This window comes from Sander vitreus, chromosome 19 (assembly GCF_031162955.1).
Source record: "Sander vitreus isolate 19-12246 chromosome 19, sanVit1, whole genome shotgun sequence".
NCBI lineage: Eukaryota > Metazoa > Chordata > Actinopteri > Perciformes > Percidae > Sander > Sander vitreus.
Genome location: NC_135873.1, coordinates 2,888,490 through 2,912,924, shown reverse-complemented (window position 1 = coordinate 2,912,924; position 24,435 = coordinate 2,888,490). Strand labels below are relative to the sequence as shown.

Genomic DNA, 24,435 nt, shown 5'->3' with positions numbered 1-24,435 from the left:
GTGTTTTGGAGTTATTCAAAATACTATCATTTAAATATTTTGTTTGTGACTTGCATGTTACTTGGGTTTTTTTGTGGTCATAAAAAGGACATACTTCCACAGAATGAAGGAACAAGTACGTATGGGAACTCCTTCACACACACAGTTCAGCAGTGTATCCCACACAAAATATACTGTTATTATACGGGGATTTGTTTTGATCGGCTGTGAACTGATTTCAGCATGTCAACATATACTCTCAGTTACATCTACTCTAATATCTAGAATCTGCACAATCACGGCCAAGAGTATACAGTAGTTGGAAATGACTTTCAAGACAAAAAGTCTAAAGCACTACAGTGTTCATTACACCTCAAAATACAAAAGTGTTGGATGGTAACAAGCAACATAATACTCCTTTCACTTTATTTCATTTTAAAAATGTAGTTTTGTGCTGAGGGTGGGCCAAGGGGAAAAAGTGTTGGAGTTATTAAAGTCAAAAAGGGGTTTTAGCATGAATTTCATCTGCAAATTTCATTAAAAAACAGGACAGTGAACATGAACTTTGGTGTCAGATGTAAGATCATGTTGGGCTCCAAAATCCTAGTAAAGCATCCTCTGGAGACTTTGAATTAGTAGTAGCTAACAAAGCTAATCCAGAAAATCTTGATCTTTTATTTTAAATAATGAATATACGTTTTTACAAGAACAAGTGCTCCTCCAAAGATGGATATGTCAGCAGCAATCCACACACACGTGCGCTATTATTGCTGACTATTGTCACTGAGCCAAGTCAAATGGGGAGAACAGTGCACAAAGGAGCAACAAAAAATGTGTACTGTGACCTACTGTTGTAATATACATTAGATAACACTATTCTTGACAATGCTGCATTAATGAGTGTCTGAGGCAAAGAGACACAAAGCTATGAGTTTGACTTCAGCTGCATTCTTTCAAGCTTGAGTACGTGGCAGCGTCTCAGCTACAGACAGCAACAATTACCAGACAGCAGCAACCAATCACAACCAGCTCTGGACGGAAACAGGAAACAAAACAGGAAATTCTGATTCACATTTGGTGTAAGCCCCTAACAACAGATTTGAGACCCATAAAAATGGGTTTTCATTCGAGTATTAATGGAGGACATAATAGGAATGTAAATGATGGTGGAGGTAGTGCTTCCTGTCTGTGTGAGGAAACAGAAGTTTAACAAGCTTATTGTGAGAAAAGACGCTGTTACTGAGAGAAGAAACTGACGGGGGTCTACATGCTGGACTAAAACATTAAGGCAATCACTAGCAATATTTCATCTCATATTTCACTTTCAGGATTACTCAAGTATTGTCTTAAGTTTGCAGGACAATCAGTCCCTCCAGAAAAACGCGATTTTGCGATCACATAATTCAATGCATCATCAGCCAATGTCCGCATATTTATGCGCGGGGGGGGGGGGCGCATATTTTCAAATACGCCGCACTTTCGCCGCATAAATTGCCAATTTCCGTGCAAAATACGTGGGGCTTGCATGATTTCATATCCCCGTATTTTCGTTGCAAAAAAAGTCACATATATCTTAGCAGAAAGTTGAAAAATGTTGCGTTTACTTCACACAAGAGCAGCCATTTTCCCGTTGCCATGGGAACGTTATGAAGTGACATAACAAACCTTACAAAAATGTTGTGGAGAGGCAAAAATATTGATTCTCCCATTATTCTTTACCAAGCTCTTTTGAATGCCCTTAATATGACAGACACATTTCCCAACTATTTTTAGACCCTCAAAATCATCAACTGTTGCAAGAAATACAGTATGAGCCATAGCCACATTTGTACCAGCCACAATTTAGATTATGTGTTATTATTATTTATAGAGGAAATACCTTAAGATAACTATTTGTCTCAACAAAAGTCATTGCTATTATAAAAGTCCTTGTGTGCCCTTTTCTATTTCAGAGGGATTTACCGCATTTAAAAAACACACAACAACTGTGACCTTTGCACCTTATTCATGATAGACAAAACAGCCTAGAGAGAATGCAGTCACAAAGCCAAAACACACTTGAAGAGAATAACAGGAATTTTTTCATTTTCAAAAAATTAAAAAGGGGGCAAATCTGATTAGTTAAAATGTTAAAAGTTAAAATATCCAGCCTAATATAAAAATGGAAATCAGACTAAAGCCATCAGGAAGATATCAATATTCACTGCTCTAAATAAAGTGGACTAAAAAGCAAAAACAACTAAAGAAAACAAGTGGTAAGGATCTGAGTTTGACCACAGCTGTAAATTCATGTCCGTGCACGTAAGAGAAAAAACTGCCTATGTTCAATCAAACTTTATTTCTGTAGCACATTGCATACAAATCAATGTACCACAATATGCTTCGCACTAAAGTGACAGTTGACCCCAAACATGCATCGCACACACACACACACACACACACACACGCACACACACTAAATGGTCTTAAAGGTTAAACTCCACAGTGTTAAGTTTAAAAGCATCAGCAAAAACACAACTACACCAAATAAAGTTAAAAGCCTTGTTAAAGCTTGTAACCAATCACAAAAAAAAGGTAGCTGCAGTGAAGGTGAAAAAAATGTATACAACTTGTTACTCAAGCAAGACCTATGTCAGCAGTCTAAGAAAAGATGACAACAGCCTTTCTTCGTAAATGCATTTAAAACCTCGGTATGAGAGCAGATTTGATCAAAAGACATCAGAGCTACAAACAAAGCTCTCCTACAAACTCTTCCTGGGTCCCAAACTCACCGTTTTCTGTCAGAACCTCCTCATCCAGATGCTTAGTCCAGAACTCCCAGTCCATCTCTCCTTTCCTGGCCCCAAACACAACCAGCTGAGTATCCTCAGTCAGTGTTAAACTCAAACTGGAAATCTCTTTCCTCCTCTGCACTCCTCTAGGAAGTGGACTCCCTTATTGGCCAGAGCGCCCTGGGAATGAGTTATGATTGGCTAATCTAGTCTGGGAAGTAGATGACGATTTGCTGAGCTGGTGGGAACTTGTTTTTGTATAGAGTGCTTGTGAGCTCTCTCTGATTGGCTGAGGTGGTTCTCTGCGTTAACAGGAGGTCATTTTTGTTTAAAAGGTCTTGAGCTTTTGAATCCGGCGGGACCTCGAGAGATTTCAGGAAGGGAGGCTGTGTGATGCAAGGTGCTCTGTGACAGGGTCAGGCTGTGGGTACATTCACTTTTAATTCAGTCAATTCTGGGAATGCAGTCCTTTTGAACATCAAAAGCTCTTGGCTGGCTTGTGCAAAATAAATACACTGAAGAAAATGTGAAACGTTTTGTTTTTATAATCAGTAATATATTAAAAAAAAGACGAAGTTCACAAAATTAAGTAGTGAACAGAATTTAATTAAACTAAACTCTCATGAAACATATTTCAGAGACACTTAATGATGAAGTTAACATTTTGGAACTGAACTGAAATTAAACCACTAATCCTTACCCTGCTATGACCTCAGGAGAAGTATGTTACTTTACTTCCTGTCACACAAAAGGTCTGAGTTAGACCTCCATAAGATATACAGTACTGTGTATTTAAAGTAGATAGGGCTAAACCACAATCAAATTCTGTTGCCACATTGAAACGGCTTACATCAAAAGATTGGGACTGGAATGTGGCAACTGTTTAACCCTTTACTTTCTGTCTGATGGCTTGATTTTCTTGGAAAAAAACTGTCCAAAGCCAAACCCAAAGGTAGTCACAAATGGCACATTTCTGCAGTGATTCAATTACGTGATTCATGTGAGTAACTTAATTATGAATTGTTTCAGCTTATGGCCTTGGACGTCCCAGGGAAAAGGCAACAAGAAGCCAAGATGTGTCACAATATGGTTGCTCTTAATACTACAAGTTAACACGGACATTAAATTGACAGGAAGTAAAAGTGGGAAGCCGTTACCAAGGAGTAATAGTGACGCTGCAGTCATGCTACACGGTTTCCTCCGAATCAATCAAGCATGTTAACTATTGATGCAATGTATGTTAATAAGCATCCATCTACTTTCTATAGACTGTAAAGTGCAAGGAGCTGAAGCCTATCCTAGCATCCACAGAGTGAGAGGCAGGTGCACCCAGGGCAGGGTGCCTGTCTATCGCAGGGTTAACGGACAAACATGAACATCTGAAGGAAAACTGACAGCGCTAACATCTGAGCCGCCATGCCTGATCACCTCTTCACCATGTTAAAACAGCAACATGGTGGTGCTGTCAAACAACCAAACACACAAGAATCCTGTCTACAACTTCAAATGCCAGAAGCAAAGACACATTTCAAAATGAGCAGTGAAAACTGATCCAGTATTAGTACTTCTCAGAAAAATGGGTCAGCAACTCAGAGTCCTTGGAGCAACTCTGCTCATTTCCAGTAAAGGATGGCATGCTGAGCTCAGCACTTACTCTGTTCCTATCAGAGTGTGTGTCCTAGACAGACAGAGACACAGAGAGAGAGAGAGAGAGAGAGAGAGAGAGAGAGAGAGAGAGAGAGAGAGACGTTTCCAGTAAGGATTTGAACCTTGCACTCCTGCTGCCTTGTTGCCATGGGAATTGGCATCTCATGTGACCCGTGGCGACTACAAACAAGCATCTCTGGAACATGTTTACAGACTGTCATTGCTCTGCTAACCCCAAGTTTTTAGCTCACATTTACTGGGTCAGAGGAAAATTGACTAAAGACGGAATGTGCGTCTCTGCGGTAGATTCAATTAGACAAAAGATAAAGTTTTCCATGTGCTGGAAAGAAACTTTCAAATATGAGGATATGATGCAACGGTCCTGCTGGAAAACTACAGAGACAACTTCACAGAAACCTGGCTCAGATGTTACAGGGAAGGAAGCACTTTGAAAGAATTTCTATCAAGTCAAGATTTCCTTTCCTTGATGTTTTGAACATAGCCCAAACGAACGTCAAAAACTTAAATAAACCTACGCTGTTTATTCAAACTACTTTTCTTTGAAACAAACTGACTGAAACATGTGCAGCATTAAATATCAAAAAGTGCCAAGTCCTGAAATTGGGCATCGACTGCTCGATCAGGTTCTTAGTTCTTTGTTCAGATGTTTCCTGATTTAAAACTGAAAACTTCTGCTTGCACTGATGCAAAATTGCTAAACCCTTTCTGGTTCCTGCTACGCAAATGTTAGGATTTCCTGCAATTATTGTTATTCACAGCTCTATTTCAAATGATACCCGAACCCGAGATGACACCATATATATACTGGGATATTCCTACACCTCAGTGAGAAGCTGGATGGGCGGGCTCATTCTCTGCTCACAACATCTCACCAGGGGATTTCTGGCCTCATGAGTGGTCTCAGTAGCAAAACGCTTATGCAGGATGTGTTATCTCAAACCAAACCTTTATAAGCATGATGTAAGATTAAAACATGAATCAGAGTTCTTTTGACTGTGACTCATTCAGTGATTGAGTCACACCTTTCAATAGTTATGTGAGCATGATTATGACCACAAGGCGTCCACAAATGCATTTTATCGAACCAGTGGAACATCTTGGGGTTTCCAAGTAAGTCTGCAATTGTACCGGCAGCTTCTGACTGCATGAGTGTAAAGAAGGGTACAGCAGTAAAAGGAAGAATATGGTAGCTCAGCTGAGGTGGTTTGGGCATCTGGTAAGGATGCCGCCTGGGAGCCTCCTAGGGAGGTGTTCCAGGCACGTCCAGCTGGGAGGAGGCCTCGGGAGAAGACCCAGGACTAGGTGGAGGGATTAGATCTCCAACCTGGCCTGGGAACGCCTCGGGATCCCCCAGTCTGAGCTGGTTAATGTGGCTCGGGAAAGAGAAGTTTGGGGTCCCCTGCTGGAGCTGCTCCCCCTGCGACCCGACGAAGATGGATGGATGGATGGATGTTAGCTCAGCAAATCCCTTCTTCCTTGCTAGGATGAAAGAGGAATGTTTACTACTACTACTACTACTACTACTACTACTACTACTACTACTACTACTACTGAAGCAAAGCTGTTACAGATTAACAGCTGTTCAAAATGTCCCTGGATGACCTTTACTAGGGCTGCACAATGTAAAGTTTTTTTCATCGTCATCGCGATATCAACTGGCGCAATAAACACATTGCGAAAGGTAGACACTGTAGAAATATTTCTATAATCTAGATGTGATATCCTCAGTATTAAAGTTGTATTATAATTGTATCGCTTATTGCTGCGCGTGGAGTGTAGTTATTGTATTCCCTGTATAATGAATAGGCTAGCACAGATGGTTTAGCTTAAAGCTTGGAATACAGTTTATTATAGTTTATTAATGCGATTGTGTTAGAAACTGTTTCTGTACCAGACAGACAAGTAAAACAACAGGAAATAACTGTTAGGTTGGTGTGTGTTTGTTTCGGTCGAGGGGAATAAGTCACAGAGAAGCAAGAAGAGGAAGTGGAAGCAGACGAAGACTCGGCGGATTTCCACCAACTGTGGAACGAATGCGGATCGGCTCCGCTGCGTGTCGGCTCCATGCTCCGCCGTCCTTCATTACCCACCAGGTCCGTATTCGTTGCGAAACGGCTGCGGCCATGACTGACAGCCGAAGTCACTAGGACCCACGAGATCTCGCAAATTCACGTATGATAGCGGGATATAACAGGATGTAGTTTCTATAAACAGAACCACAAAACCAACAACAGTTTGTTTCCATTCCGACTTCAGGCCTGTCTCCGCCCATTAACACGTTTTCAAGGTGTACTGCAGGGAAATATGATCGGCCGTGAGCACGGTGTATTTTATTATGAAAATGAACCGGATGTTTTATTTTGCTTCCGTGCTTGACTTCCTGTCCCGCACTATCTGCCGTGTGCTGAATTGCTGCGGAGCTCTCCGGCGTCTGGCAAAAATAGAAGCTCTGCGTATCTGCTCCGGAGGGCTGCGGATCGCCGGAGCTGGGACACAGTCGGAACTCAGCCGTTCCGCAGTCAGTGGAAATACACACATTGACTTTAACGGAAACTATTGACTCCGGCGGCGTTCCGGAGCAGATCCGCAGTTGGTGGAAATTGGGGATCACACCTGGCTGCAGTGAAGATAGCAGCACAAACGCGCGCGAACACGCACGCACGCACGAACGCACGCAACGGAGAAGACACCAGCCGAAGAGGAGACAATAAGAAGAGAGGGACAGTTAGAAACGGGGCTCACAGTCGAGGAGAGGCCTGGTGGACCTGAGCTCCGTTCTTTAACGTCTGGATGCTAGGGAAACTTAGTCTCTGACTGTGAACCCACATGTGTTTTGTACTTTCGGAATACTGTTCTAGTAAAGTTACTTGACTTGAACCTATCATCTCAGCAATTGATTCCAGCGCTCTGGTGAACTACTCGCGGGGAATTGATAGGCAGATCGATTGCTTTCACACTAAGAGATTTTTTTGTTAGTTAGAAAGAAAATATCAGTAGTAAACTGCACTTTCAAACGTAACCGTCATTGTTTTTTTAGTGATGCCTTTTATATTCAATTCAATGTTCAATTTGTGCAATAAAACAATGTTGGAAATGATTTCCTTTCATTTGTTTTAAATTCAACAAACAATTTTTTTTGTTTTCTTAGCAGAATACTGAAAGCGGCAGAACTGAGTATACTTTAACATCTGTTTATTTATCGCAAATCATTTCGATATTGCAATATTCAACAACGTTATCGCATATTTTCCTCATATCGTGCAGCCCTGACCTTTACTTCACCTACTTTCTGCAGAAGCCAGTGATGTTAGATTTTACGTTAACACACAAAGCAAAAAAGTTCTGATCATCAAAAGGTAAGCGTTTCATTTAACAGCTTGTTGGTCTTCTTCAAAGAAAAACCTGCAATCGCCATTCTTAGCATGAAACAATGCTTTCCCTTTCCATTAATAAGTTGACCATTCACTCCTGTTCACTTCCTGTTTAATGCAGTCGCCACATGTGACCTCGTAAAGTAAACATGGTGGTATTAAAGACTCCTTCCTGTCAATTATTATATCCTGTTGTCACCAGTTTAGGTGTTGACAGCCCCTCTCTTCCAGTTCTTTTTCCTTTTTTAAAAGATTAAACAGTGTTTATTTTGTTTTATAACAAAACTCAGAACATAGAGCTCACCTTGTTGTTGTTGTTTTACTTTTTCCATCTCTTCAACGATAGATGGTTTGATTTTCCTCTCGACTTTTTACGCTTTTTGAGACTAAATTTTCACTTAAACCAGAAAGTGAAAAAAATGTGTTTCAAGGCCCAGGCTGCAGGCTTAGCCATCTCTCTGCTTCCTCTCGTCAATGAAACATTACTACAATGACAGGGGTCAAGTGGTGTCAAGCGTCCACACTGTAAATTGTAATGAGTTCAAGTATTCTAAGAATATTGAACGAAGAATGACGGAGACAATAAAAGCAGCACAGTGTCTACACAGTTTTAGTCTGAATGCATTTTGGCTGCTATCACCTCGTTTCAGTCTTCATCTTGTTCAAAAACTAAAATAACACAGGAGGCAGAAAAGCCAGGCGGCCAGGACAAGCAGTGACATGCTTCCTTCCTTTAGACAGCAAAGGCTTTCATGGGAAAGGTGGTCTTTCAAAATGCTGCACACCATATTGGATAAAAAGCATAATGATAAAAAAAAATTATAAAAAATCTTTTCCATTTATCTGATCCCTAAACATGAGCTGAGTGATTGTTACGATGCCTTTATCTGTTAAAGGTTTTTATACTGCAAATACACTCAACACCTTCCCTTCAAGATGCATCGCTTCTGTTGGACTCCCTCCAGATTGTTTAGACTTGGAGTCAAAGACACACCAAATTGTTGGAAATGTAAGACAGAGGGCGGCCAATTACTCCATGTCCTATGATACTGCGATAAGGTCCAGAAATTTTGGACCGGGATACATGATAACCTATGCCGGATTGCAGGGACCCAGGTTCTATTCTGTCCAAGATTATTTGTTCCAGGAGATCCTAAGCGGAATAGATAAGCACATAAGAAGATGGGTCCAGACTAGTTTAATCATAGCCAGACAGATTATTTTAAGACAGCGTTTTCCCTCGGTTTGTAGAAGATTTAGGTGCACGTATTTGACAGGGGTTTAGGGGTCATCCGTCAAGATAATGTTACATTACTCAATACAAATAATGCAATTCCACATCATTTTGGACCATTATTATTATTACCGTATCTGTGTCTAAAACGTTGGAAAAACTAGAGCAGATAATAAATAACACTCATAATGGCTAAAGAAGTCCACTGGAGACCGACTACAATCATTCAATCTGAGAAAAGTCTTTTAGTTGCATTCATTTGGCATTTTAGGCAGTTGAGAAAAAGTGCTGTCTGTGGGAGAGAAAGCTCCAATTGGAGTGAAATGGGGTTTTTTTTGTACTTTATACATCGACAAAAAACAAAAAAAAAAAAAAACACACACACACACACACACTATATAACACACTAAAATATGGGGAAAATCCAAAAAAAAGCATAATAGGGGTAAATTGTATGTTTTGTATAATGTTAAAAAAAATATGAATAAAATTTGTTTTACAAAGAACACCTTGATTGCACACTAGTTGCTGACAGAGGAATAAGAGTACCACTATATTGATATCAACCCAGGCCAATATTTGCAGTAGCAACACCTCCTAGGCTCAAACTCTGCTCTATGAACATCGGAGGTTAATGAGTCCCTGAGCAACAGGTTACACAAGGCTGAACGATTACGACGGCACTAAGAACGGCTTATAAGAAGACTTGTTTTGAAACATGTTCAAGTGGGAGAGGGAACGAAAAGGAGGAAGTTGCTATACTAAGACAGGAAATAAAAAATGCAAGCCGAGACAATGTTTTACTGCTTTGGCCTGTTTAGGACACAACCTGGAGCGGGTTCACTTATAGCTGCACAGTGTCCTATTTAAGAAACATCTGCCGTCACAGATAAAAGCACCATTTTCTTTTTTTTTTTTTTTTACTGTGATCTAAAACTTTAATGACGAACTCTGCACAGTGGAGGGTGAAATTAACCCGAAAGCCTCCCGATTTCCCCGGAGCCTGACACACAATTAGAATCAGTCTGAGGCTACGCAGCGAAGCACTACTATCAGACGGAATCCTCACAACTCCAGTTTTGCTGATTCTTGTTTTTCTACTTAGATCAAATCACTACACACACTTTTTTTATTTTATTTATTTTTTTGCAAACCATTGTGTAATTTTAAAAATGCATGGTTGTCAGTTTTAAAACAAGACTGTGTTTCTTCACTCCCCACAAAAAGCTGACAAAGCGGAAACACATGGTTCAACCCAACAGAAGCTGCTTCCATTGAGAGAAAAGCTTGCCTCCTGATGTCTTATCTCTCCGTTTCGACTAGTGGGGGGGGCGTGGTGCTGGTGATGTCACAGTGACATCAGTAGTAACCAGGCAGCTGATGTCACTGTCTGACTGTGCTTTTTTTCCTGAATCGCTTGAGATCATATTTTCAATGCACTGGCTTGTCCTGAAAGTTAGAAAAACACTGAAAGATACCCAGACCAATGCCAAAAATAAAATCCTTCTCCACGGCACAAATTAACCATAATACATCTGCCGGAGGTTAATAAGGTTGTTAATCAATACCAATGACTCAACAATAACCTTGCCTGGAGCTGCAAACTTTACAAACAAAGGCTAAAAACCTCTGTTCTCAAGCCAAACATTTTAATTGCCAAACTCTCTCTCTAGCTGACATGCTAATGTATTAATTATTCACTTGATATTTCTTCTGAATCTCTGCTTCGATTAGATAACATGAGGCATCTCCATAGCGAATTGCTGAGGTCTTACACGGATGTCATGATGACATAAGCAAAGCAGCCATCAATCATTAATGGGAGATAAATCTCTTCATCTGTGCAATAAAAGTAATAATGCTGCAAGCCTGTCATAGCCGGCCATTTGGAGGCTGTTGTACTAAGAGGCAGTCACATTAACGCAGTAAGATGATATCATCAGTAACCGGGCAGCCCTGGTGCAGAAACAGTCAGTACGTTGGTGAGCTACTCCCACAAACATTACTAGTACTATAACTCACTTTAATAGTTGTTATTATGTTCTGATGTGAAGTCAAACCAAAATACAGCAAATCAGGTTGATACAGTAAGTGTGTGTGTGTGTGTGTGTGTGTGTGTGTGTGTGTGTGTGTATGTATGTGATTATTCAGATGAATGACCATGACTCAGTGAAAGCATGTGACACACACTCACCGTACCCAGCGATTACAGATATAACGGTAGACTTAAGGGCTCTTACAGACACCCAATGTTATTAATGCTTACATATCCTACCATGAAAAACACTGCTTCAGGAATACTTTGAGAACATCATAAGACATAATAATAACAAAGTGAGATCAACAACTCTGCAGCAGTCCAACAACTCATCATAGCCTGTGCCATGACTACAAATCTGAGGTTAGCAAATTTAGCCACACAAGCATTTACAGATTTTCTTTCTTTGGTTAGAAAACAACGACATCAGGTCCCTTGTCAAGCTCTTGTTGAAGGCCATAAAGCTTATCCATCAAGTTCAAACTAAATGAGGGTTCAAAGTAAGTCAAGTTTTATGATGTTTGATGTAATCTTTACTGCCACCTGCAATTCAATTTAATACCAATTCTAACAGGTGAGCCAACCCAGACTGACAGGGCTTGGAATTTAAAACAGGTAATAAAAGATGTTATATTACCTAAGATTATAGGTGGTCATGGTCAGTGCCTTAAACCTCCAAGCAGTGGTGGAATGTCTATTTAAGTACTGTACGCAAGTACAAATTTGAAGTACTTGTACTTTACTTGTGTCTTTTTATTCCGCTTTCTACCTCTACTCTACTACTCCACTACATTAGAGAGAGAAATATTGTACTTTTTACTCATATACTACTTTTTACTCGTATTTTCACAGTGTGGTATTAGTACTTTCACTTAAGTAAATGATCTATATACTTATTCAACCACCACTTCACTCAACCAACTCGGCCCAGATTTGACTTTTAGATAGTTTAGTTCATGAAGTTTCCAGACTTCTAGGGGCGATTCAATACAACAGTTTGAACGAACTTTAGAAGCCAATTGTATGATGTTTCTGAGAGTATCCTCGTAGTCCTCAACATTTTTGAAACCACAGGAATATTTCGATCTATTTGCATACAATCTTGCCAATACTATGGAAACTCCCTCCTCCAGCTGTAACTGGACCTTGCCTTAAAAACAATTATCTGCGCAGTTACCCGAGCTGAGAGGGGGGTCGTCGTCCGTGTTGGAAAAGTCCAGTGTGGCTCCTGCAATGTCTACCATCTCGTCATCGTCGTCGTCGCTGGACTGATGAAGGCTGTCAAAGCTCCCGCTGCGGTAGCCGGGGTTTTCCATCCCTTCAAATCCTGTTACACAACAAGAGGACAGAGTCCGTTTAGCAATTAGCGACAGCGTCTGGGATTTAACCACTGCAGGATAATTACTAGCTTTACCTCTTTCACTGTCGGCTGCATATTTTCGATACAAGCTCACCCAAAATTTAAACATTGTCACCGTAAGACAGCACAGACACTCCCTTTATTCACTTAACTTTATTTCATAAAACAAATCCTGGGCTCTTAGGAAACAGCCGACTGGGACGCCCATACTGGTCCTACCACACGGTGCATTACAGCGCAACTCCAGTTACAGGGACGTTTTCGCAACCACTTCCGCAGTTTTTCTGCTTTTTTAGTTATTCTATAGCTAGTTAGCAGTGAAAACAGCTGAAGAAACCGAAGAAGACGATTAGCCTAGCGACCAATGAGATAAGCGTACTTAGCCGTTAAGCCGTCTACATATGACCAGCGGTAAAACCGCTCAGCGCTGGCTGTGCTACTTCTTTTTTTTCTACTTTGGGAGAGAGGTGGACAACTCGGACGAAGCTACCCTTGTTGTGGCGCTCTGCTTAAAGTTCAAATTATTTCAACGTTGGAATCGTTGCCGCTGACCGTTCAAAATTGGTTGAGGTAGCCAAGACCGAGTATATATTTATATCTATGGAAGCAATGGTGATGACGGCGGCAACGGCACCGCTGCGCTCTGATACACATTGTTTCCAATGGCTTGCGCGGCGCCAATGCGGCGTTTTGCCGTATACGTGCGATAAACCCAGCGACAAACGCATCACAAACCGCGTAACGTTATCTGCACTACGCTCTGCGCCCTACCTCGCGGTTTTTATCGCTGATCATGTACTCTTATCACAAACTGACACAATAACCGTTCAGCTAACTTAGTAAATGTCACTGCACTCATGCCTCAACTCCCATGTTGGCTACATGCAGTTTTATAAGACAGAATATGCTAAATTAAGGCCTGACTTTACCTTTGGAGAAAGAAAGCCGCCGTCCAGCTCAGTGAAGAAGTCTTGTGACTCGGATTTGCTCCGCCGCCGTCTTCTACTGTCTGTAGGCTGCTAATGTCAACAGTAGCCAAACTAAACTTAACGCTCCGCAGCGGCTGCTCCTTGAAAATCCTGCGTCATTCTTCGTCCCAGAAACGACGACGACGAGATGTACTTACGGAGGCAACAGTACAGCATTAGCTAGTCAGACAACATTAACCAACATTATGAAATAGTATGCGATTGTCCGCAGTATGTGTTTTTGCCACTTAAAAATGAAAACGCCAATCCGTTAAGTTACCAAGAATTAGCTACAACTTCCGTTTACGCAGTTGGTAAAGCTACTGTACACAATCTTTGCCGAGCTTATAACATGGCACATTTTACGATTTTATTATCAGAGCTTAATAACAGTAGGTGATAGGTACAATTGCGTTTTTTTTTTTTTTAAACGTCAAATTATGCCGTTTTAATTTGAAGGCCAAACCACTCAATTGCCGGTTTAACTGCCTTATCACAGATGCCTTGACATGAGCATCTGTGCTCTCAGGAAAATCATTCGAGTCAAGAGCTATCGTCGCTTCACCAACTGGGTCAGTGGAGCAGTTCGACTAATCGGTCATTATTATTTTCATTGCATACAAATATTATTTAGTAGCATAATGAACGGGAACATTAGATGCACTACATATATTAACTTTTCATATTGATAAATAAAAAGTCAATTAAATAAATAATTCATATTTTGTTCTTCAGTTATTTTAAGATAAAAAAATAAATGGGCTGATTGCATTTGTACTCAGCCAAAACCTAGAATTTAGTAATGAAAATGATGTGAAATGTAATGATCAGAAGGGGAAAGTCTCTGTGTGCCCAACCGAGGTGTGGCATCTCACCAGTACCACTAGGCCACATCTTAAATACCTGTTGGCATTAATGTACACGATTATGTGATTAAATTACATAGAAAATGCAATTAATTTGCCATTTATAACACAAGCCAAGAAATAAGTTATTTGTAGATAAAAAAAAAATTTAAAAAAAAGAAGAAAGAAGATTAGTGTCTCATGGAAGATATTGAAGTGATGAAAAGAGTCTACAACAAAGACACTAGTATCTGGACAATGCATGATCACTGAGAAAACATTAATATTGTGTTTCTTATATTTAGTATGTGTTTAGCTGTGATGATTAGTTTGTAATGGACCATTTCAATGGGATAAAAAACTGTTAAAGGGCGACACCTTGTGGTCATTCTGTAAAAATGAATCAGGGCTCCTCTCTGAGGAAAAGTGGAGCCAACCAAGTTTGTGCAGACAGTTATGTAATCCTGATTTATGTCTATAGCTCTGATAAATCATTGCAACCGCTTTTCCTTCATTACTTACCATGATGCCTTGTTTCTTTCTGCACACCTCCCAGTCATTCATCTTCTTCTTTTCCTCCACTCCACCACTCTGCTCAGCTCAACATAAACATGTCTCCACCCTGCCTCCCACGGTGGTTCTTGTTTTATCGGGGCCTGTTTCTCATCACTTCCGTCTCTTTCATCAAAATAAACTCATTCATTCAAGTTCTTTATTTGTTGATATGTGATACTGCAATAATAAAATCTTTCTTCCTCCATTATTTCACACCTTTGTTTTCTGCTTTATACCTATTTCACTCTTTTATTTCTGCACATGTTCTTAGACGTGGGTCACTTCACCTCGTCTGTCTACACTCATTCACGCCTCCATGTTTTGTCTTTCATCCTTCTCTCTCTCCCTCTCTCTTTACATTCCCATCAGTCCTCTGTTCTTCAAACCGAGTCAGACAGAAGAATGCACCCCCTTGCTTCCCCCAAAACACAGATTCTTCACTTCTACGACAGCTGTTTTATGTATTATCTCCACAGAGCAGCAACCACTAACTCTCTCTGTCTCTGTGAGGCCAAACATGACCAACTAAAACACTGTTCTCTCATCTAGTTTTCAGTTTTTATTAATGGCTCCAGCTCTAGGTACCATTAAAAGTACCACTCAGTCGACAGATCCACATACGTTATCGTCTAAAATAACATTATCGCGCCGCCCCGTGCATTCCCTGAGGAGGTTGTGAGATTATTTCAGGATGAGATGTAAAAAAAGAAAAGAAAAAAAAACATCTCACACAAAACAGGCTTTTAGAATTTCTTGTGATACATAAAAATGCCTCTGTCTTGTGAAGTAATATGTATTTTCAGCTCCCTAGGTTCCTTCCAACAATATTAATAATAATAATAATAATAATAATAATAATAATAATAATAATAATAATAATAATAATAATAATCTCTTGCTGGCCTCACACATTAGGGAAGCACATTTTGGCCAAGAAAATAACATAAAACAGATGAAAAGGTAGGAGTAATAAAAATATAAATGGTAAGTGAAAATGAACAATTTCTTGCTGTGTGGCTGGAACAAATCTCAATTGTTTTTGAAAAATGACACACTAAGTAAAACATTACAGTATGTAATAATAAGTAATAATAAAATAATCAATTTAAAAAGTCATAATTTGTATTTACCATCTCCATAACTCAGTTTTAAATTGTGTGTCGAAACTTGAATGTCATAGTTTCAACACAGAAAATAACAAATGTGCCTATTTGTTATTTTCTGTTTTCTATGTTGGAACTATGGTCTATAGTATAGACCATAATTATTACAGAAAGTAAACAAATCACTTTAATCACTTTTTAAACAAACTATTAAATCTTGACTTATCTTAAATGTAACGTTGACATAAAAAGGAAAGCTTGTGGGCGCCTGGGTATCTCACCTGGTAGAGCAGGCGCCCGTATGTAGAGGCTTACTCCTCGATGCAGCGGCTGCGGGTTCGACTCCGCCCTGCAGCCCTTTGCTGCGTGTCATTCCCCCCCCCCCCTCTCTCCCCTTTCATGTCTTCAGCTGTTGGTGATAAATAAAGGCCTAAAATGCCAAAAAAAAATAATCTAAAGAGATTGTGACTTCATCTTAATTTCAAATCCCCCCACATTTTTATTTATATAGCCCCAAATAATATTTAATATTTGAGGGCTTTGCAAATATGTAATGTTATGACATATGACACCTTCTATCCTAAGACTGTTCATTTGGATACACTCAGGAACATCTAACAGAAAAAAGGGGACAAAGTACGTCAGAATTTTGAATTTTATTTGAAATAAGTGCAAACAAAAGGACAATCGCACGTTCACACCGAGGCCGAGTGAATACATGCGTTGCATTAGTGATGCTTGTATTATTCTGAAATGTGCCGTTCTGCACAATGAGTATTTTAATATTCATACTAGTATAGTATATACATACTTTTATTTAAGTACGATTTTGAATGCAGGACTTTTACTTGTACACTTTGGTACTGCTACTTTTACTCAAATAAAATATCTGAGTACATCCACTTATTCCTATAAAAACTTAGAAATGAACACGGCTTTAATAACAAGACAATGTTCAAACTAAATGAGCATTTAGTTAGGGTTAGTCTCCTTCCACCGCTGCTGTTTTCATAAGTTGATTTCTAATTTATTTATGAGGTGCAAATACTCCATTTTGGTGACTTTTTATGCACTAATTTGTGCTGGATTAGCTTGTCTGCTGGTATTTTAACAAGAACGCTTTTTGATGCACCCAAAATATTTACTACAATGTTGTCAAATTACTCCAAGATCAATCATGTACCACTTTTTTTTTAGTCCAAATGCACGCACACACTACCCTGGAAATCCAGAGTTCTCGCGAGAGCACAATTAGAATTTGCTCAGCGAGTCACTCTGTCATCGAGTAATGCTGCTCATTAACTATGCCCTTGTAGCCGAGCTGCACCAATCACGTCGGTGTATCTGATATAGGCGGGCCAGAGGCGAGCTAAACAGATGACGACAGTTTAATCTACCAGTTAGCTCCGTGGATGTGGGGCTCTGGATGCGTCACCCCGTGTATTGTTGTGATTGGTCGTAGTGTTATCCAATTGCGTGCAGTCAGATTTTCAAATGCATGCTCGGTGCCGCCCTTCAAGTTGGGTCATTTTCATTACTCAATGCCAGATCAATAATCTTTCGGATTTGGGTCTGAATTTCCAGGCTATGCACGCACGCACGCCTCAAACATTTTGCTATGAGTGCATAAAGTTAGTTGCGTGGAAAAGTTGATACATTAGACATTAGATTGTTACGTGTCGCGTGCCAGTTAACACATTCACAAAAGTGAAGTGCTTTTAACAAGATTAGGGCCGGGTTAACTCAGTTGGTAGAGCGGGCGCACATATGTTTATTCCTCGGTAAGGGGGAGTTGAGGCAAGGTCCAGGGTTTGAGTCTGACCTGTGACGGTTTCCTGCATGTCTTCCCCTCTCTCTCCCTTTTCATATCTCAGTTTTCCTATCCATTAAAGGCAGAAATGAACCCCAAAAAATAAAAATAAAAACTATGGACCTTTGGCAGTGATGGGGGTCTTTCGAACCATCCAAACCCTGCTGTCTACGGGCCTGCATCTCTGGTTTGAGGCTTTGAATGGCTCTGTGGCCTCCAGCTGATCGGTGCCCCACACCGCAGGACCACCAATATGTTTTATTGAGCTCTTCTCTTAGAGCGTAAGCACTTCCTTTCCTTTTTTAGATGAGTCTCTTCCACACATCTCTCCCACAGAGCGGCTTAATGCAATGACTGGAGATCCTGCACTCCACTTATCCATCAACCTCGGTCATATTTACTTAACCGTTCCACAACATTCAAGGAACAGTTCTCCCCCCCACGCAGAAGGGAATAAATTTCAGCACCGGACACTGAAGCAGCATAAAGAGACCATTCACCCAGGAGCATATAAATCACAACAGGAGACGTAAAGCTAGTTTAAAATACTATTATTATTATTTATGGTACTTTTTTCTCCTCAAGTGAGTGATTTTGCAGTTACACAATTTGTAATGCATTTTACAAAAAAAAAGAAGCAAAAAATTACATGAACAGAAGAAATATACTCTTAACAAGCAACGCTCGTTCCTCTCTTGTCAATTCAATACGTTTCCAGTCGGTTTAGAAAATGGCTGTTATAGTACAAGAATACACATAATATGTACAAAACCAAACAAATATATGTGGACACAAAAGTTCAGGGTTGTTTGGTATTAAAACAGCAGGAATCATCTGAGAACAAACCACAAGTGTAAAACTAACTTTTAATCAACTTTAAGCTGCAGATTTGCTTGATCAACCAGTGAAACTGATAAAGTAGAAAATGATTAAGTGTGTGTGTGTTTTTTTTTAATTTTACTTAACTTCAACAAGGCCACCTTTTTTTATTTTTTTTAGTTTTTAGGGGCATTTCTGCCTTTATTTGATAGGAAAGCTGAGATATGAAAGGGGACAGAGAGAGGGGGAAGACATGCAGGAAAACAGTCACAGGTCGGATTCGATCCCTGGACCTTCTGCGTCGAGGAATAAACCTCTGCATATGTGCGCCCGCTCTACCAACTGTGCTAACCGGCCACAGCAAGGCCACCTTTTAACAGCCAAAATATACACATTCCCTCTTCCAAATCCCTCCCATCTTTTGAGCTTTTTTTTTTTTTTTTTTCTGTGTTTGATTTACTCAGACAGGCAGTTCTGAAACTTGTCCTGTCCAAGGTTTAGGATACTGGTTAAAGCTCGGGAGACTGTCTTTGGCAACGTCGCAAATCACAATACGTCAATGCAGGTTAAAGCACATATTGAATTCACAAATTGAGAAAACAAGATTGAGTTTTTCTATGTGTTTTGTACGGAAGCCCTAAGAGGCTGGTGAGAAGAATAAAAAAAAATTCTGGTGATCCATTTAAGTCTGATGTAAATTGTTTTCTCTCCTGCGTTTTATGACTTTAGAATAGGTGAAAAAGGTTTTCCCAGGTGAAAATAAAAAAGTTTTGCCAGGATAATTTTTTTCAGATTTAGATGAGAAGCACCACTCGCACACTACTCTCATATCTATGCGAGTTCAATTTGAACGTAAATCCAGCGGCCGTTAAGCTTAGCTTAGCATAAAGACTGGAAACGGAGGGGAAACAGCTAGCCTACATGTACCACCACCTCTAAAGCTCGCTAATTATCACATTATATCTTGTTTGTTCGTATAGCGTTGTGAACAATGAGCTTTAGACGTGCGGTTAGCCAGATTGTGTTACCTTTGGACAGAGCCAAGCTAGCTGTTTCCCCCTGTTTCCAGTCTTTATGCTAACCTACGCTAACAGGCAGCTGGCTGTAGCCATATACCGTATAAACATGAGAGCGGTATTAATTGTTTTATCTAACTCTCAAAAAAAAAAAAAAAAAGTCAGTAAGCATTCTTTAAACTACAGCCTCCAGTAAATATTAAATGATGAATTAAATGTCAACTGGGACTAGCAGACGAGTTAGGGGCAAAAAAACTTCACAAGCTAACGACAAAAAAACTGGAACTCTTGTTTTGAGACAAACCAAACTTTTCCCCGTCAAAATATACAGTAAACGTTGACTCTTCCCGGTGTTTTTGTTCTCTTTTACAACAATTTTTTTTTTTTTTTTTACAACCGATTCCAGTCATTCCAAAACAAAATCACTATATACACATCGTATACATTATAAACACAAGTGTCTTCTGTACATTAACAACTATTTAGTGACAGTATAACGAGTCGCTGGAGTGTCAAACTCCACGCAGTAAAACATGTTACAGTAATGGGAATACAAAGTGATATGTCGAGTATGGTAGATAATACAGTATATGTATTGCTGAATGCGGGGGTCAGCCAGCGAACAAAGGTGAATACAAAACGAGATTGCAGTTAATAATGCTGCATCTCACAATATTGACTTTAGTGTTGTTAACAGAAACACAGTTTCTTAGTGTGAAGCACCCAAAAACGAAAAGTCTCGATTCTCTGAACCAGGAGATTTAAATACAAAAGAAAACACGACAACAAAAGCAGCGTGTCAGTGACACATTCATCAAGAGAAAATGTCTTTGGCAATGTAGAGTTAGAAGAAGAGTAGTGTCATTAGTACAGTTTTACACTACATGTTTCAGGCACTTCATGTGAAGCAGAGGGTATACTTTTTTCTTTATATATATATATATATATATATATATATGTGAAAAACATCCTTTTCTTTGCCATCACACACACTTTGCCGTTTGTTCACAAACTTGTGTCTCAGTGTCCAAATCCATTAATCCTCTTGTTCTAACCATCAAACGTGCCCTCGGCTCTCTAATCACAGTTCTGGGGACGTGTTGTCCATACGTTTCTGGTGTATTTGTTGTATTTTAATATGTTGGAAGTCTCTAGTTAATGGTTTCTGTGAGTCAATGCTCAACTTTCTTCTTCTTCTTAGTCGTTTCTTCTTGGGCTGTAGGCACTAAAGTCTAAATCTTTTCTCTTGTTGACACCCCGGACTCAGGCCTCCTGTTTTGATCTTGGCCAGCATTGGGTGTTACCGAAAAACTTTCAGGGGTGTTTTTAGCTGCTATAGCTGTTGATTTTGGTCCTGCAACTTCGAAATCTACATGTCTGCTAATCCTTAAAGCAAAAGTTTGACATTTTTGGATTGCTAAAGATGAAGCTAACAGCTGGGAGACGGTTAGCTTAGCTAAGCATAAAGACTCCAGGAAGTCACTGCACCCGGCTAAGAATTAGTCTGGCGCGTAAAACATTAGGTAACGTGTATATAACGGTGATTTTCAGATGCTACTGGCAGACAGAGTGGTGTTGATCTTTTCGCATAACGCATGGCAGAAAAGTGAAGAAGTATACTTCCCAAAACGGTCAAACCGTTCCTTTAAGAGACTCCGTAAAGCAATGTTTGTGTTGGCTACCTCTTTTAAATCCTCAACGTCTCGATCCTCTTTGCTCCTTCACTTGTTGTCTTGAAAATGACTTAGTGTTTCTACAAGCCCCTGTTTCTTTATCTCTTTAGGTTTTTTTTGTTTTTTTTTCTCAATAATGTCCGTATCCCATCGACATTCCCATTCCGATTCCCAGCCCCAGCCCCAGGCTCTCCCTCAGCCCCCTCAGCTGCTCCTCTCCCAGCCGCGTCTTGTCCTCCAGCTGCCTCTGCTCCACCAGCAGCGCCGCCTTCATCTTCACAAAGTGGCTACGAGGGGGGAAAAAAAACAGACATAAATACTTTTTAAATATTCACTAATGAAACATGTAACTTAGTGCACAGTACGGGCCATACATGGATTGATCAGTGAACTATTTGACTCTTAAATTGTAAATCTTTTGGCACTTTAAATCACTTTTTTTTTTTTTATCTTATCCTTTATATTTATGGTATTTTGTGAATAAGAATGTTTCCTAACAATGTTTGTTATAATGGCAACACAGATAAGTCAAAACATTTTCTTGTTTGTAAATGTCTTTGTGGTAATATGTCTGTGTAAGCCTTCCCTGTTCCTTTTTCATACAACAGCCCAAACGCCCCAAGACGATAGAATGCTGGTCTATCAAAAAGCTAGCGGCCACGTACTCTTCAGCAGCCTGTATTTGGTATGTGTTATGCTGCTGAGGTGTAGTGTGTTGTACCTGTAGTCTCTGTGCTGCTCGGGGGAGAGGCAGCGGGCCAGCACCCGGCTGACGGCCTGCTCTCGGCGGTCGACGTGGTCCTTCAGGTCCTGAGCCTCAGACAGCTGCCTCAGGAGCTGACGCTTCTTCTCCAGCAGGGGGAGCTAGAGGGCAGAGATACAGAAAGACACCAGGGTAGTACATTTTCTCCATTTAAAAGGTGCAGTAAGATTGTTGATATTTGAACTCAACTGCCAAACAGATGCAACCACCCCCCACCTTCAGAAGCTCTGCCCCCCAGATTCACGGACAGATAACTACTGGCCGGCACATTCAAACCTTCTGTGCAGGTGCGTAGGACAAAAACAAGGACTTAAAGAAAGAGGGAAATCCCGCACACTGCTCTTGTTGCAGCATCACCATTTAGTAAAGATGTCCCTCTGGACCTTTGTCAAGAGTATTTCAATCATTAACACAACAGTGGTCTTAAATACATTCTGCTCCTCCCATTCTGTGTCCCCAGGGGTGGGATAATTGTCAATGGGCCCGTCCCAGACAGTCCCAATTTCAAATGATGTCCCCAAAAAGGATACTTTGTCAACATCTGTTTTTACGCGGGCAACGATAACCTCACGAGATCAAGGCGGCCGCAGGTTTGGGAGGCAGGCGGCGCAGTTGCTCTCCACCGACTGCAAGACCCAGGCGGACCCAGGGCATGCTGTGAAAAGCCTGGCTCTCAGCTGATCTAACAGCTGATTGGTTCAGAATCAACTCAACATGAAGACGTTTTACATCAACTTCTTATAGTTTTTGAACTGGAGGGATTTTAACTGCTATTTGTATGATTTAAAGGCTTATTCTGTACGGAACACATGTTGGTTGGTTGATAGTTGCGTTCAGAAGTCACAGAGACTAAATCTGTTCAGATTACGGATCATCTACAGTCTGTTGTTTATTAACATCAGCAACAGATCGCATGTAGAGCATTTTAACAGCTACTCTGTCTTCATAAAAACAACTGATACAAGCTGATATATGGGTCTGATAACATTTTAATAAATCGGAATCGGACCTAACAGGATGTGAGTGTTTCTATAACTTCCTGTTCAGCCTGAAGGCTGTCGGAAGTGGCTAGAAACTGTCTGACTTGACGGCGGATTTTTGTCACCGCCCCCGGCTCTCGTCCACTTTACAGGCAAGGCGCAGTTCATCCCGAACGAGCCTATTCACTTGTCAATGGGAGTGTCTCTCAGTGGACTCACATGTCATTTGTGCACACATTTTTTCCCATCCTTTCCATCAATACATAGCCCTTCCCTTAAAGATACAATTTAGCACAATTTTCTTTCCAAAAATAGGACCAAATGTACAAAGTTGTTACAAAACAGACACATTTTTGCATCTTAAGCTCACTTGTGTATCTCAGCTGTGTTACTTCTGTAGCACGTTAAAGATGTCATGCTGCCCCACAGGCTCTGAATATGATGCTGAAGTTTAGTTTGAGTATACTATCAATTAAACTGTTAAAAGACCCATTTTGGGGGCATTTAAAAGCTGTGTTTAACTTCAGCAAATTACAGGTACACCTGGCCACCCCCCACTGCCCTTCCTCCTCCTCCTCTCCTCACCCTCTCGTGGTGCTCCGTCTCGGGGTCCAGTGTCTCCAGCGTGGTCTCCACTCTCAGCAGCCGGCCGGACAGCGACAGCAGCAGGCTCACCACCTTGTCCAGGTCGCCGATGAACATGCGGAACTTGTCCACCTCATTGGGCTTACACACCGCCACCACCATGCTCTCCACCTGGGGACACAGACAGAGAGACACAGAATAACGAGAGAAAAAAATTAGGGATCGGAGTCCTTTAACAACGGGGTATCTTTCTTTATTTTCTGTCCCTCGGTGTAAAAAAATTTGGTTTTGGTGCATAAGACGGTAAAGGTGTGAGTGAATACATGTTAAACAGTGTCTGAAAGGAACATGCGATGGCCCTGCAGCCATTTTGCGTCCCTCAGTAGCAAAACCTCTGATGTATAAATGAATGTGCAATGATAAATAATGGTGCAAAAGTCAAATAAATAACATTTAATGAGTGTGACTGAGTGATGCAGTTAAGGAATGAATGAGGATCACAGCTGAAGAGATTAGATACGAGATACGAGCTTCTAAAATGTGAATATGTGCTGGTTGTCTCAGTCTTCTATGATACATATTTAGGTACTTTTTACTGTTGGTTGGACAAAAGTAGCAATTTGAATATGTCAAGTAGGGCTTTGAGAAAATATGACCTCTACTTTTTTATTTTTAGATATTCTTAGCCTCGTTAAGAAATTGGATTAATAGATCATGAAAATAATTGTCAGTTGCAGTCTTATAAATTCACATTTAGTCAACAGCGAGTATGCAAAACTGCAAGAGTGAAAGAGGAAATACATGAGCATCCATCAAGGGCACGCCAATGAGAACATGGGGTGAAAAGAAGAATGACCACTAGTAATAAGTCAAATAATAAATAACAAATAATCATTT

General features: G+C 40.4%; 2 protein-coding genes across 5 annotated transcripts in view; both read right to left on the bottom strand.

Annotated features, from left to right (window-relative positions):
• clcn5b (chloride channel, voltage-sensitive 5b) overlaps positions 1-13,664 on the bottom strand; it is a 33,740-nt gene extending 20,076 nt beyond the window's left edge. The window contains exons 1-2 of one of the 3 annotated variants that reach the window (XM_078276347.1): positions 13,351-13,664; positions 12,239-12,388 (exon numbers count right to left, since the gene is read on the bottom strand). In XM_078276347.1, coding sequence (XP_078132473.1) covers positions 12,239-12,377 — 139 coding nt within the window. In that variant the 5' untranslated portion in view covers positions 12,378-12,388; positions 13,351-13,664. Of the gene's footprint in view, positions 1-2,750; positions 3,169-12,238; positions 12,389-12,475; positions 12,886-13,350 lie in introns of those variants that run through there. The other 2 variants (XM_078276345.1, XM_078276348.1) reach the window with 2 other exon arrangements.
• A 4,572-nt stretch (positions 13,665-18,236) lies between these two features.
• Positions 18,237-24,435, bottom strand: part of shroom4 (shroom family member 4) — a 69,934-nt gene continuing 63,735 nt past the window's right edge. For both annotated transcript variants that reach the window (XM_078275543.1, XM_078275544.1), the window contains 3 exons: positions 23,539-23,709; positions 21,932-22,074; positions 18,237-21,497 (listed from right to left, as the gene is read on the bottom strand). In XM_078275543.1, coding sequence (XP_078131669.1) covers positions 21,341-21,497; positions 21,932-22,074; positions 23,539-23,709 — 471 coding nt within the window. In that variant the 3' untranslated portion in view covers positions 18,237-21,340. The remainder of the gene's footprint in view (positions 21,498-21,931; positions 22,075-23,538; positions 23,710-24,435) is intronic.